At 46.5% G+C, this 14,096-nt stretch overlaps 1 protein-coding gene across 1 annotated transcript in view; it reads left to right on the plus strand.

The window, feature by feature from the left end:
• C12H12orf75 (chromosome 12 C12orf75 homolog) overlaps positions 1-14,096 on the plus strand; it is a 252,245-nt gene that overhangs the window by 38,108 nt on the left and 200,041 nt on the right. The window contains exon 2 of the mRNA XM_069627774.1: positions 9,540-9,564. Coding sequence (XP_069483875.1) covers positions 9,540-9,564 — 25 coding nt within the window. The remainder of the gene's footprint in view (positions 1-9,539; positions 9,565-14,096) is intronic.

A 14,096-nucleotide genomic window follows, 5' to 3' on the forward strand; every position in this document is an offset into this window, starting at 1 on the left:
TGTCCAAGGGATCTTTAGCCTCCACTGAGTGAAGTAATGAATCAGTTATACTTTTTGTAAATTGAGTTAAGGAGTCAACTTCCAGATCAGTACCCCTTGCACCCCTTAATATGGTCCTATTTTGAATTGCATGTGATCCCACAGGAAATCTTTCTTACAGATTGGGAGAATTCCTATTTTGAAAAGGTTCGGGCCTGGTGGTAGGGCCTTCATGACCATTGAATGAGCCTCCATTTGGCAATTTAGGTTGAGCTGAATTAAGAGAGTTGGGAACATAGAGACCCCCCACTGGTCTAAATCCCATAACACGCTCCCCCGTTATAGACTCTGTTTGTCACGTGATCATCAAGATGGCAAGAAGGGTGGTCATCTATAGAGGAAGAAGGAATAGTGGGGGCCCTATCCTGAGATGAGCCTGTAGTTCGGTTAAGAACCACCCCAGTAAGTGAATTTGTGCTAAGGAGCTCCAGAAATAGTTGTTTCACCATGTCGAGGTTAACCATATTTGCCGGAATCAGAGTGGTAGTAGACTCAGGGTAGGTAGGATCTAAACTGGATAATGAATTGCACAGAATAGTTGAGGGTTCTGCGTCCAGAGAGGATTCCATTGACTTATTGACTCATTGGTTTGGGTGTTCAATATAGTTGGAGCAGAGTTGTTTATAGGCTCCAGTTGAGTTGAGACTATTTTTGGATGACAGGTGACAAGAATTTCCTCAGCCCGCCCAATATTGCCCACCACCGCAGGAGGAATATTATCCTTTGGCATAGAACTGACTGCCGAAGGATCGGACTGACTGGGTACAGCTGGAGTAATATGTAGAGGGATTAAAGCGACAGAAACATCAGCCGTGTTAGGGATAGCGGTCACAGGTAGCGCTGGTTCCACCAGAGTCTTAATCTCCTTAGAAGGGGTAAGAGTTGTTGCACACACGGGAGCACTTGCCAGAAAAAGACGTTTAAGGAATTGATTGGGAAAAAGAGTTTATTCTTTTCATATACTTCAGATTTTTAGTTTTCTTTATTTGTTGGTTATGTTTTTTTTTTTACTATGTGAGCAAAGCCCTTTAAGTGTTCCGCTTCTTTTATGAGGTCAATGAAGTCAGGCGGCTTCTCCAGAGTAAGATCAGATTTAGAAACAAGAGAGGAGGCAACATTGTCTCCCTTAAGTGATTCAACCATTTCTAAGGTAGTAGGTTCACCAGATAATCCCTGGGAAGTGGAGGAAGGAGAATCGACGATCAGCCCCTCTTGGGCTTTCTCCACTAGGGGTTTAGTAATCGCTTTTTTGGAAGTGATAGGGAGTTTTACATCTGGGGCGTGGTCCGCTTGGACACCCTCAACGTTTGTGGGGGGAATCAGAGAAGATTGATCACAAGTACCCCTGTCCGAACAATGAGGGTCAGTAGGGACCATATCAAGAACGTCCCGTGGGAAACTATCCTTTTCCACATTGGTGGCTTTTTTAACCAGAGGCCCTTCCATAATGGGTTGGCTTTGGAGGACAGAGTCTGGAGAATGTTTTATTATTGAGGGATGGTCTTCCTTAATAATTTTAACCAACTCTTCAAATCTGTCTAGTCCTTCTAGCCTATTATAGATTTCAGAGAGTAAGAGGGAGTGTGATCTAACCTCTGACCATATATTGTCATAGAGACTCACAAAGAAACTAAGACCCATATTCAATGCAGAGAGTGTAGGTTGAGTTAGTTTTATTCTGTTGTCCGCTTCTTTAAGGGTATGATGCAGAATAGACTCACTGGCATGAACCTTTTTTTATTTTTGGGAGTAAACCCCTTTCTCTAAGACATTTGCTTCTCTGTATACTCATCAATAAAATTAGTGAGTTCCGAAGGAGAACCCACGTAGGAGGCATCACAAGTTTGCTGGGTTACATTGTTTGTGTTAGTGGAAGTAGGATCCAACTGACTCATCTATTGCCTTATCTGCACATTCCATAATACCAATGTCATCAATATCATTATCTACAGGATCTTCAGTCTCCAACTTCTTTGCTACATCCGCCAGATGCGTATGGTCCAGGGTAGCCACTGTAGAAACTGAAAGCGGAGGTTTGATGAGGGTACTAGTGGCAGTCCTTTTACCAAAGAAGTTGGAGATTTTTTTCCCTTGGATAGGTTTACCCAGAGTGCCCATGTTAGATTTTGTTTTAGGGGTATAAGTTGGGGGTTTTGTGAGTGGAGTTTTAAACACTATGGATTTCACTGTGGAAGTATTGGCAACACCATCAGAAGTAGCAGAGAGAGTAACATGAATAGAAGTATGGTTAACCCCCTTACTAGAAGAATATACCTCAGGTGATAGATTGATGGGAGGAATACCATAGTTTCTGTTGCCCTCTGGTGGGGGAAGTTGTTGAACAATAACCTCTTTAGACAGGACAGGAGATTCTGTAGCACTCGCAACAGAGTCACCCAGCACTGAGACAGGTAAAGGCAGCCTAGGTTGTAATGGGACGGGGTTGGTTGTGCAGAGATCACTGTACTGTTATTCGGGTGATCAATGCGCACCCTTGCCCTTGGTAAACTACCCCCTTCCTCCAAATTCAAAGCTATAGAGGCTGCTAGGCATGCTTCCTGCGCATCTATGGATATATCTTGTTTTCCACTGAAGATGCAGCTGTTAATAGCTGGAGTGCGTGGGGTAATACCCATCATATTGAACAGATCAGTCCTATCTTGTGAGTGGATTTGGGCATGGACCAAAGGTTTTTGAAGAGAAGAATCCTGGGAGCTGTCTACTAGTGTATGTTGTGGCTTGCCCAGAGAAACAGGGATGGGGTTCACTGGTGGGATACAATTTATCAAAGGAGGAGAAGGAGCCACCACAGCAGGAAAAGTAGAATCAAAAGAAACCTCCATAGCTGCCTGGCTCCTAAGACCCTTACGTGTCATCCAAACAAGTGGAAATCCGGCAGGGGCGAAAGGCAGGTAACAGGAGGGGTAACAGCAGAGTAGCTCTATGGACGATAGAGTGTGGGAACTCCTAGAGTTAATGTTAAAATAGATATCACAAGCAGGAAAAATCACAAATACTGAGACCTATGGAATAGCAGACCGTAATTTAAAAATGCACTGAATACAAGGAGTAGCTAAAACGCATCAAACACTACCCCAGGTACACTTTAGAATATAATACAAATAGATATAGATCTCTTTCTAGAATCGAGAGGATAAGGTATAAATGTATCATCAGGTATGTCCTTTAATTATTTGGACGAAGAACTCATTAACTGAATAATGGTCCCATAAATCAGCATAGAACTCAAGGAGCACCTAGTCTCGGGTAAGGAACGCCCGACAGCTTGAGGAGCTGCCTAAGTCCGACACCCCCCCCACCACCCTTACCCTTGAGACTGGTTAAAATGTTGCAAGTAAGGTGGTGGCATATGATCTCAAGCTGGGTTACTCACGGAGCCGTTGCACAGACACAGGTCGCAGCCAAATAGCAAAACGGGAGCTCCAGCCCTTACTGCCTCCAGGGCTTAACGCTGCAAGGGTGGTTGGGCCGGCAATTTGTGCAGGCTGGAAGTCACGTGGTCCGTCACGTACTCGGCAAGGGCTCCGCCCCCTCCAGGAAGCGAGGGTGGCAGCAAGAGCTCAACTCGCAGTGCTGCTGTGATGAGGAAGACCTTGTAATTCGTTGTTATGCTCTCGATTTTGCACTCTGAATAATAGCTCCTTAGTATATTGGGATAGATCCCATGTTCTGAAAATCATGACCCAAATGCCATCGGCGTACCAGGTTCTGTTCTTTATGCTTATCAATACCCCATCTTTCCAGTGTGGAAACTAAAATATGCCGCTTAGTGCAGTCGCATAACCGACCAAACGCAGGTAAAGTTCTGCGTCCCACCCAATGAGAACATCGCTGTCAATGGGCGCAATGTCCAAGTGGCGCAACTCCAGGTATCCCGCAATTCTAGTGATGTAGCAGCAAAGATGTGCTGCTTGCGTCTAGTGTGGCTAGCAGCCTATATGTGCTGGGATTGCACGGGAACCTCCCATGTGTATCGGGGCCAGCATTGAATTGAGCCAGCTAGTTGGGGGGGGGGGTGGGGGGGGAGTGTGCAGAAAGTGAATACTTTAATGTACATTTCATGCAATATTCTGGCCCAAAACTGGGGATTGGACTTCAATGGATCATTGTCTTAACCGTGCGACCAGGGGCCCTGGCGGGTCTCGGCCACGCCAAGGTGTCAGTAGATCAGCAAGCTCCATGCTCAAGATTGGTCCTCCGCCCGTACATACATACTACATGCATAAGGAAGTTCATGTTTCCTATAACAGTGGTCCCGATATGGCCCCTGTACATGTACCTTCCAGGCTTCTTCTGCAACAGTACGCGTTTCCTTGGGAGCCATTGCGGCCAGAGACGTGCGGTACAGGCGCCAAAACATGCGGGAATTGCGCATGTGGATCAGGTCATACACAGTTTTCCAATTGGCTGATTGGAGACTGGGTTTGTTGCTACCTAACCCAGTCTTATGTTTAGTGCACAATGTCCCAACTCACGATCTTACTGTTTCTTATGCGACTGATGCTTTTCCATAGAGATTTTATGATCAAAAATAGGGGATTTACCCCTTCCCATAACACTCATTTTACCCGCCATGTGAAGCAGGGGCTTCATTAATGCACAGAATTCAAACCGGTGTCCTGTACAGTCTTTAAGTACTTCTTCTGGGGGACAAGCTATATGTGCGCTATATTCATTGGCACTTTTTAAATGGGCCTCTGTTAGGCACAATCACATGCCTTTGGGACCACTACATGCAATTAGGACTAAAAGTGTCAGTACCATTTCACCTTTGGTACAAGCCTGTACTACACAGTAAAATGGTAGCGATGGCTGAGCAGCCAGACTTATCTCAAGAGTTGAGCGAGCAGTAGAACAAGTTACACATAGGACCAACAAATACAGTGATTCAAACAAAGACTTACTCAAGGTTTCTTGGTAAAAGAATATTCATTTATTTACACAGTCATTTGGAAAACATTACACTAGCAAGAGCAGCTCAATATCATATACTAATATACTACAAATATACAATCAATAAGTTACTGAACAAGTTAGGCTCGCCTGAAGTGGGAGCAAAATGGCACTTCACATACTTTTAAAAGGGGTAAAAAGACAAGGTTAAAATAAATCCAGTAAGTATGATGAATGAACCCAGAAAAGAGCCTGCGCCCAATGTTACATGGTGATTTAATATATTTAGAAAAGTGCCCTTTCTGATGACCCGTGTTTCGGTCTCCCTTGAGACCTTTCTCAAATCGGGGCTTGTTTCCTTAAGTGCCCCTAATAGGCTAACAAACTTGTCTGCTCATCAGTACTCAGGTTAGATCCCTTGGCAATACTTTCAGGCGTTCAATCGCGTGATTCCTTTGACTCGAGCAGACAAGTTTGTTAACCTATTTAGGGGCACTTAAGGAAGCAAGCCCTGATTTGAGAAAGGTCTCAAGGGAGACCGAAATACGTGTCGTCAGAAAGGGCACTTATATTAAATCACCTTGTAACATTGGGCGCAGGCTCTTTTCTGGGTTCATCCATCATACTTATCTGTTTATGTGGTCCTCACTTGGCTAAACCACGAACCCAGTGAGACTCGACCTACTGCACCTTACGGATGTAAGGAACACAGATAGCACTAGAATAAACATGTTGCCACGTCAGACCAGACCTCGATAGCCAAGAACTTATGAAACCTTAAAATAAATCAAGGCACAAATACTTTCATAGGCTGGGCAAAGGGTTTCAGTAAACTACAACCAGCAATTCAGTTCATAGGCCTGGGCCAAAGTCAATGGTTCAGAGTCTTGTATAGGATAGCACAGTTCTGGTAGTAAACCGTTAAGTCTTTTCCATGGTTCTTAGTAGAAAATGGTCGGACGAAAAGTTAGATGTTGGTTAGGGAAGGACAAGCCTTCAAAGTCGGGAAAGTTTCACAAACTTTCACCGTGGCCGAAAAGTTTTCTTGACCACATTTGCACAGTACCTTTAAGTGAATTAGAGCTGAGGCAGTTGTTACTGGCAGTTCCTGCCGATCTCGCTGTTCCTGAGCTTCACTCGTGGAGACAAGTACGTCGGGAGGTTCATGCACTGCCCATGGAATAGGCCACAAGCTTGGCAAAACATTGGTTTAAGGTGTGAGTGCCTTAAAGGCCACAAACTGGTATCCTTCCCACTGGCTATCCGGTTTTCCACCGCACTCTGCAGAAAATTCGACCAGTTGGGGACGGTGTCCAGGCGGCTTACGAGTTGGTTGTTCCCACCAAACTCAAGGGAAGAAGTTATCCTTTAAGGGCTTCTCTGTTGATGGAGTTTAATGCAATTCGGACCTGCAGCAGGGCTTCGCCAGTCGTCCAGGAGTTGCAGCAGTCCTCTTCCTTCAGCTCGTCTTTGGTTAATTCGTTCCTGTGTTGGACTCTGCTTTCCAAGTCCCAGAGACCTGTTTTTAAACAGTTTTCCCCATTCATTCCAGCCTGGCTGTCACTCACACAGCAGGGTGGCTGTCCTTGCCGGACAGTCAGCCAGCCAATAACGCCAGAGTACATTCAGGTATCCAAGGAGTCTAATCACAGGGAGTTTCAATAACCTCCCTCACAACCTGTCCAACCCAGACATCGGGGGCCAGAGGAGGGGTTCAGCACTGAAGCCCGCCAAAGGCCAACGAACAAAGGGACCAAACCTGGTTTGGCGCGCAGTTAAACACAAGAAGGACCTTTCCTAAAGGAAACGGGGGAAAAAAGTCGACCGGAGTCTGTTTTTACAAATGGGTCTTGGGCGCCATATTGGGAAAACCTGGCTGACCCGATTTTTTTTTTTAGCTACCGGTGTTCGCGGTCGGGAAACAATATTGGAAGTTTGAGCTAAACCACTGCCATCAGCCATTTAAAGTAGGAAAGGGTAATATTTGACTGTTACATGAGTGTTTTAACTCATGGGAAGCTAGGCAACCCCTCCAGCACTCTATAGGAAGATGGTGTGTGCTGGGTCTTTAAATTTAAAGAGACTAGCAGCTCTCAGGACATGTAAAGTTACATTGACTTTACTAGTCAGTCCCAGAGAAGGTATTTAAACCTTGGGAGTCTGAAAGACACCCCTGTGTCACTGCACTGAAGGTACTGTGTGACACACAGAAAAAATAATGCCTATGGAGTTGTTTTAAAACTCCATAACCAAAAAACACAAAAGTAAAACACACAACAAAATACATGGAAGAGTGAGAAAAAAAGGTTCACACTCTTCCCAGGTAAAAAAAATCAAATCCTAGCAATCCAGCAAAGTTGCTGGGGGTCTAAACAGGTAAGGGAAATTGGCATATTTTGAGAATTCTCCCTAACAGCCTCTGACCCTACAATTCTGTTGCCCTGGACATGAGCTGACTCTTGCGATGATCCCGTTGGCACGTCACGCCCAGCATTGCGCGGTCACCAAGTGATGTGAATACAACTTCCTACTTGCCACGTATCGGTTACACACACATATAATCCAGGCATGAAGCTTCATTACCATTGGTCCATGCGAACACCGTCTTTCTTACAGGACAGCCGGGGTGTGGGGCTCAATTCAAGCAATGCTTCCGAACACCTCAAGGCCTCTCACATTAATTCCCGGTGTGTTCTGATAATGGCCTCCACTGTTCACCTTTCATTACTCCACTTTCTAGGTCTGTGCATTGAGCGTTAAAATGACCAGCTATCGTTATACATATGTCACCCGTTTTAGGAGGCGGAGGGGGGGGGGGTCAAGGAGGGTGATCTCCCCCCTTCATCCCTGGCTCTGCCATTGATGTGGGGTGAGATGTAGCGTAACAGAATGAGCTGAAGTGACCTTGACTTGATGGTTTAATGCAGCAAAGCTCCTGACATCCGTCAAGTGTCTGAAGCAATGCGCTGTGAGTCCGAGGCCCCCCTCCCTTGCAAAGGTCTATCACCACGATGACCTCACTTATGACATCATCACACTGATCACCTCAGGTGACTGCATTCTCAACATCATATCGGACTATAAGAGGAACTACGTGTCGCAATACATAAAAATATGCTCCCTTTGGCGACGTAGGGCATGTGTGTAGTACCCGCCACCGCAGGGAAGATGCCTGCTAACCCACTATGGGGCTAAAGTGGTGGCTGCTTTGGGTGTGGTTTTGCAACTTGAGGCTCTGCCAAACTCTGTGTTCCAAGTCGTGTTGCCAGCGGCCCTTGGACACATGAGATGAACTGACCCCTTGGCCAGGCTGCAGGCCATGTGCTGTGTCTGCTTTGGGTGCTTGGGTGGCACACAGACCATGGCCATTGGGTTAAAGAATGGCTATGGGGGTAAAGTGGCCACTGTCGGGTCAGGTGGATGGGGAAATTGGAGTACCTTTATTGGGTATGAGGCATGTCAGCAGGGGGCCAAGGATTTCAATAATGACATCCCTGGTGACCTCAGAGAACATCTTGAGGAAATTATCAGTGTGCGCTAGTTCCAGTCATGTCATCAGTGATGTCACCAGTGCACTCACTTGCTGTGCAACAGTGAGCTCAGAGTTTAATAGGGGTGTTTTATTTATTTATTCACATTTGTTGAGCGTGCAACAGCCTGGGGGCATCGTGGCGCTAGTTAGACATTTTTTGTTTAATTACTGATCATGTTCTTGGCTGCAGTTGCGTTGACATTTGTAGAAGAGATGGAGTGGGATTAGTTGAAGAGGGGGGTTTTTAGTTTTTTTCGGAAGGCGAGGGGAGAGTTGTCAGCAGGTAGTGAGGTCCATGCCTTGGATGCTATATATGGGGAAGCCTAGCCCCCCTGCTCTGGCTTTGTTTATGTGCGGGGTGTGTAATAGGTTGGCGTAGCGCGTCCTGACTGGGCTTGTGGAGGTGGATTTGGTGATGGTCTCAGATAGGTATGTGGGTGCTGTGTGGGTGAGGCAGTTATGGGTGAGAGTGAGCATTTTGAATGTAATGCGTTCTTTGACTGGGAGCCAGTAGGCTTCTTGTCTGGCATGGGTAATGTGGTCTATTTTTGGGATGCAGAGTGCTGCTCTTAGAGCATTGTTCTGCGTGATTTGGAGTCGGTAAATGTTTTTAGCTGAAGTACCTGCCAGGAGGGCATTACAATAGTCAAGTTTAGCACCGACTGTTGCTCTGGATATAGATAGACAGTTGGGTTTGGAGAGGTATGGCTTTACTGCATTTATAAGTTTGATGGTGTAAGCTGAGGCGGAGGAGATGGCGCTGACTTGCTTTGTCATGGATAAGGTAGCAAATTACAAGAGTTTTGCTGCGTTAAACCCACTCGTCAATGTAGGCTTTCTTGGACTGCTCAGCAGAGTCCTGCCTTCTTTTGAGGTGCTGGCGAGGCTTGCTAAAAGTGGGGTACGGCACTCTTGCCTCCCTGCCACCTGGAGCTGGGTTGTCCTAGGCCTCCTTTGCTCCCAGAACCCTTGACTCTCATATATATGACTCTAGAAATTTTAATGGAAGTCACATTCCTGAAAGTTAATCCATTTGGCCTTTGTTTGCTTGCAGGTTCTGCTGAAACATCCAAGGTTGTGTAAGTATGTTTTTTTTTTTTTACTAACCCAGTGTTTAAAATGTTGTGAGAAATTGACTCTATAAGCATGTACACACACACACTGCGCCGGGTCCTTCAGGCGTGGTAAGATGCATGATTGCTTTTTCTGAGAAATGTATGCAATTATCATAAACGCAATTTGGAATCGCAGCAAGAAGGACAAAGCTTTTGGCTGATGTTGTCAAAGGGTTTTTTATAAAGTCCCCAGAATCCTGACCCACATCAATGATCCCAGTGACGGTGCTCTCACTTTCTCCTTCTTCTGCAAACTGGACCCCCCAGCCTCTGGGTTTCATATTCCAAGCTACCCTATTACGCTTTGCCCCTGCCCAGAACCTACCCACAAAAGACCCTCTACAACACACGCATGGGGACCCTTCCGGCGGTGGCTGGACTCACACTACACATGTAGGGCTGTGTGTGGGGCTGGGCAGTCTGCCTCCTTGTAATGTGTTTTTAAGTTTTATTAGGATCAAATGAACATACAAAGCATCATGGACACCCGCCAAACCCCATTGTGCTCTGTGACGTATGCCTTCCCTCCATGCATTGTGCAACCTGGAAGAGCTAAATGGGGGGGACACCTGTAAGGGTATCCCTAATTATAAGGGTGTCCCTTAATTACACTCGCACCAGAGTAAAAATACACCCTTCTAGGGAAATGAGGCCAAGAGTCTATCTTGTAAGGATAATAAATGTACTCTTTAAAGAAATGAGGATAGGAGCAAAGAACCCTGCTGTCTGAACGGTCTCTTCTGTCCCTCAACCGTTCCTTTCTCCTCCACAGTGGGTTTATATACTCCTGACTTGGTCACTGGATACCAGCTATGGCTCCATCCCACACCGTCCTGCTTCCATACAAGGGATGCCTCAGCCTTCCTTTCTTCATCAGCGATTTCTGTCAGGACATGCTACTTTACATACTGCTAGCCTATGCAAAAATACAATGTAACTCATGTTTTCCTTCATTTTGCTACCTATGAACATTTATATATAATAACATTTTCCCGTCATTCTTTCCATACGTCACTCATTCTAATCATGTTTTTATCTGGTCCTGTGATTTCCTTTAAACCTTGTTTTCATAATTCTGCATGTTGTTGAGCATGTAAATCCCATTTTAGCATGCATGGGCTCTTAGCAGACAGCTGGTCGGTGTGCTTGTGCTAGCACAAACACCGTGGCAATGCCTGTAGTCCATTTTTAGCACAGTCTGCATTCTTTCCGGGAAGGGAGTGGGGATTTTTGATTCACACCGTGCTAAGATTTTAGAACTGCATAGGATTTTACATTTACAAATGTATTCAGTTTATAGTTATTTGTACCTCATATTTAAATAACTGCCTTCTTTTAGTGCCTACCCGTGTCTGTACATATGATTATATTTGTATGAGAGAGCTTTCTCAGTGCCCCCTTCCCTCTGATGCCTTGTAGTGCCTAGAATCAGTCAGTGCTTGGGAGTATGGGAGGCCACTAGCTCCTTCTCAACACACCCCAAAGCCCATTTCAGATCCTGGTGCTTTGTCTACCAGAGTAAATGATTTAGGAAACCTTCAACCTAAAGCGTAAATGTTATAAAACAGATGTTTTATGCACCCGGTCCCCCCCCCAAACCCCGAGCACAGTCTTGATCGGATCCGCTCTGTTGCCTTCATCCCAAGTTCATTTTACATGGTTGCCGAAGGGCTAAAAGTATTGGGCCAGTACTAAGACCATTGCAACAATGATTTGCATAAATCTTGACTCAAATCTTCTTGCCAAAATAAACACTTTGTACCAATTTACAAGACTAACAAAGTTACTCACAGCTGGTCATTTTACCTACCTGCTTAGCTATAGTGGTTTAAGCATTATAAGGACACGGATGTGATTCGTAAAACTTTCTTTTTAAAATACTTGCTGGTTTTAACACGTTTTTAGCATCTTAAAATAGCTCCAACTACTTGCCTGTAAAAATATGTGCTACTGAATTTTACAGGTTATGTGTCTTTTAGGCATTTCCATGTCATAATACTTGTGGCCATTTTTACACTGCAAAGCACTGTAGACATTTTTTGGATCTATAATGGAGCATATTTTGCAGAACACATACTGTGTAAACCGAAGGTAAAGCCTGGCCAGTGTGACCTGCGGCAGAATGGGCCTCAAATTTCTACCTCTGCTCTGTGAAGCACCTCCATACAGTGCTGGTGGGTCGACCACCAAAGAGACTGCACAAGAAATACCGCCCACAGAAGACTGCCAACACGGACGAGACTGACCGAGAAGGGCGCTGGAGGGGCACCTACATGGATGAGGAGGTAAGTGGTTCAGCGGGGGTGAAGAGCACAAAAAGGGGTTCGTGGACAGGTCACTCAGAGGCAGGTGTGCCCAGTGTGGAGGAGGAGCTGTCCACTTTATCACCAGATCCCACCCCTCACCTCCGCCATATTGAGAAAGAAACAGGACCATGCCATGCACAACACCCGCTATAATGCCAATACCGTAAAGAATGTTCCAGAGGCGTTTCCCACTAAGACAACCGCACCACATGTGCCCTCGAATGGATATGAGGGGAGCAGGCCTGTAACGAGCACTGAGCAAAGACCTGTAAACAGAATAAAACAAGAGGCCAAGTGACGTCCCAAAGAGACGACACAGGGACGCGCTGATGGTGACGCTAGAGGACCTACTGAAGACATGGAGTGAACGCACATGTGCATGTGAAGAAGTCACGTGCAACAAGTAGATAAAGGACCACAGAAGAAACGGATGTACATGTGCAGAAACCCAGGGTAGACAAGACCAGGCTTGCTGAAGTAGGAAATGGAGCGCAGGCAAAGCCGCCATCTTGGGATCATGGGCGTGGGTTTCGTATAAAGTAATCGGAAAATGCTGGGGAGAGGAGTCGAGTCGCAGGAGCAGGAAACCCTGGGGAGAGGAGTCGCAGGAGCAGGAAATGCTGGGGACAGAAGTCGTAGAAGCAGGAAACGCTGTGGAGAGAAGTCGAGTCGCAGAAGCAGGAAACCCGGTGGAGAGAAGTCGAGTTGCAGGAGCAGGAAACCCTGCGGAGAGAAGTCGAGTTGCAGGAGCAGGAAACCCTGCGGAGAGAAGTCGAGTCGCAGAAGCATGAAACCCGGTGGAGAGAAGTCGAGTTGCAGGAGCAGGAAACCCTGCAGAGAGAAGTCGAGTTGCAGGAGCAGGAAACCCTGCAGAGAGAAGTCGAGTTGCAGGAGCAGGAAACCCTGCGGAGAGAAGTCGAGTTGCAGGAGCAGGAAACCCTGCGGAGAGAAGTCGAGTTGCAGGAGCAGGAAACCCTGCGGAGAGAAGTCGAGTTGCAGGAGCAGGAAACCCTGCGGAGAGAAGTCGAGTTGCAGGAGCAGGAAACCTTGGGGAGAGAAGTCGAGTTGCAGGAGCTGACGGGCACTGGAATACAGAGGAGGCCGTTTCGCTCAAATTCAAGGATGCTGCAGCAAGAACAAGTCGCATGGCTTCAAAGAATCGGGGGATAAGCCGTGTGCATAGGACAGATTTCTCTTAGACGAGGTAGAAGAGAGAACATTGTGATGGCAAGTATTGCACAATTAAAGACATGGAAAGGGCTTGCAGAAAAGTCTCCAAAGGCCGAAAAAGGTAAACTCACCTGAAGTAAATGGAATTTAATAAGAGACAATTTGGACAAAATCATGGTCTCCTCGCACGTGGTCCAGAAGCTGGAAAGAGGATCTATTCATATGATATAGCGGTGCACCCTCCCTCCTGTTGGATGTCCGGGGAAGAGAACATCCACCAAGGTCAACTACAAAGGAGAGGCCTTGGCTGGAGGCCTAGGAGATGGGAGATGGTAGGCTTATTTGCTGAGAAGGCAGTTGTCTGACATCTGCACCTGGGGTTCGTAGCTTATGTGCTGCCAATGAGTCGATGTTCAAGGTTGGTGCACGCGTGCCACACCAGTCGTAAGGGCCTATGCGATGGTGGACTATACAGAGTTGCATCCGCCAATCGGCTGCTAGTTTCTCTGCTGTACATAGTTAGACGTGGTTCAAGGCGTGCCTACTTGATGAAGGGCGTCCAGTAGTTGCTATTAACCATATATCAATGTATATGTAGATGTGTCCCTCTACCAATCTCCCCCCAATAGGTTTTTATTATTTGCCCCATAGGATGACATCAAAGCTGACGTACATTGGGGTAAAAGAGGAGGCGAGGCGTAGGGTCACTGCCACTGTGTAGAGAGGCAATGCAGCTCTGATTTTGGGCAATTCAAGAAGGAATCTCTCTATCAGCAGTTCACCTAGCCAGAGAGCAGAACACAGCGGCAGATGCTCTGAGCAGGCAGAGCACAGTCTCCCACGAGTGGGAGCTAGCTCAGGAAGTCCTTCAAGAGATCTTCGCCCTTTGGGGAACCCCTCAGGTGGATCTGTTCGCCACCAGTATCAACCGGAAGTGCGATCAGTATTGCTCAAGGGATTTCCCCCCGAGAGGAGCTCTAGGGGACGCGTTCGTAGTGGACTAGGAGTTTCCACTTCCGT

This window comes from Ambystoma mexicanum, chromosome 12 (assembly GCF_040938575.1).
Source record: "Ambystoma mexicanum isolate Mex_15411 chromosome 12, UKY_AmexF1_1, whole genome shotgun sequence".
Lineage (NCBI taxonomy): Eukaryota > Metazoa > Chordata > Amphibia > Caudata > Ambystomatidae > Ambystoma > Ambystoma mexicanum.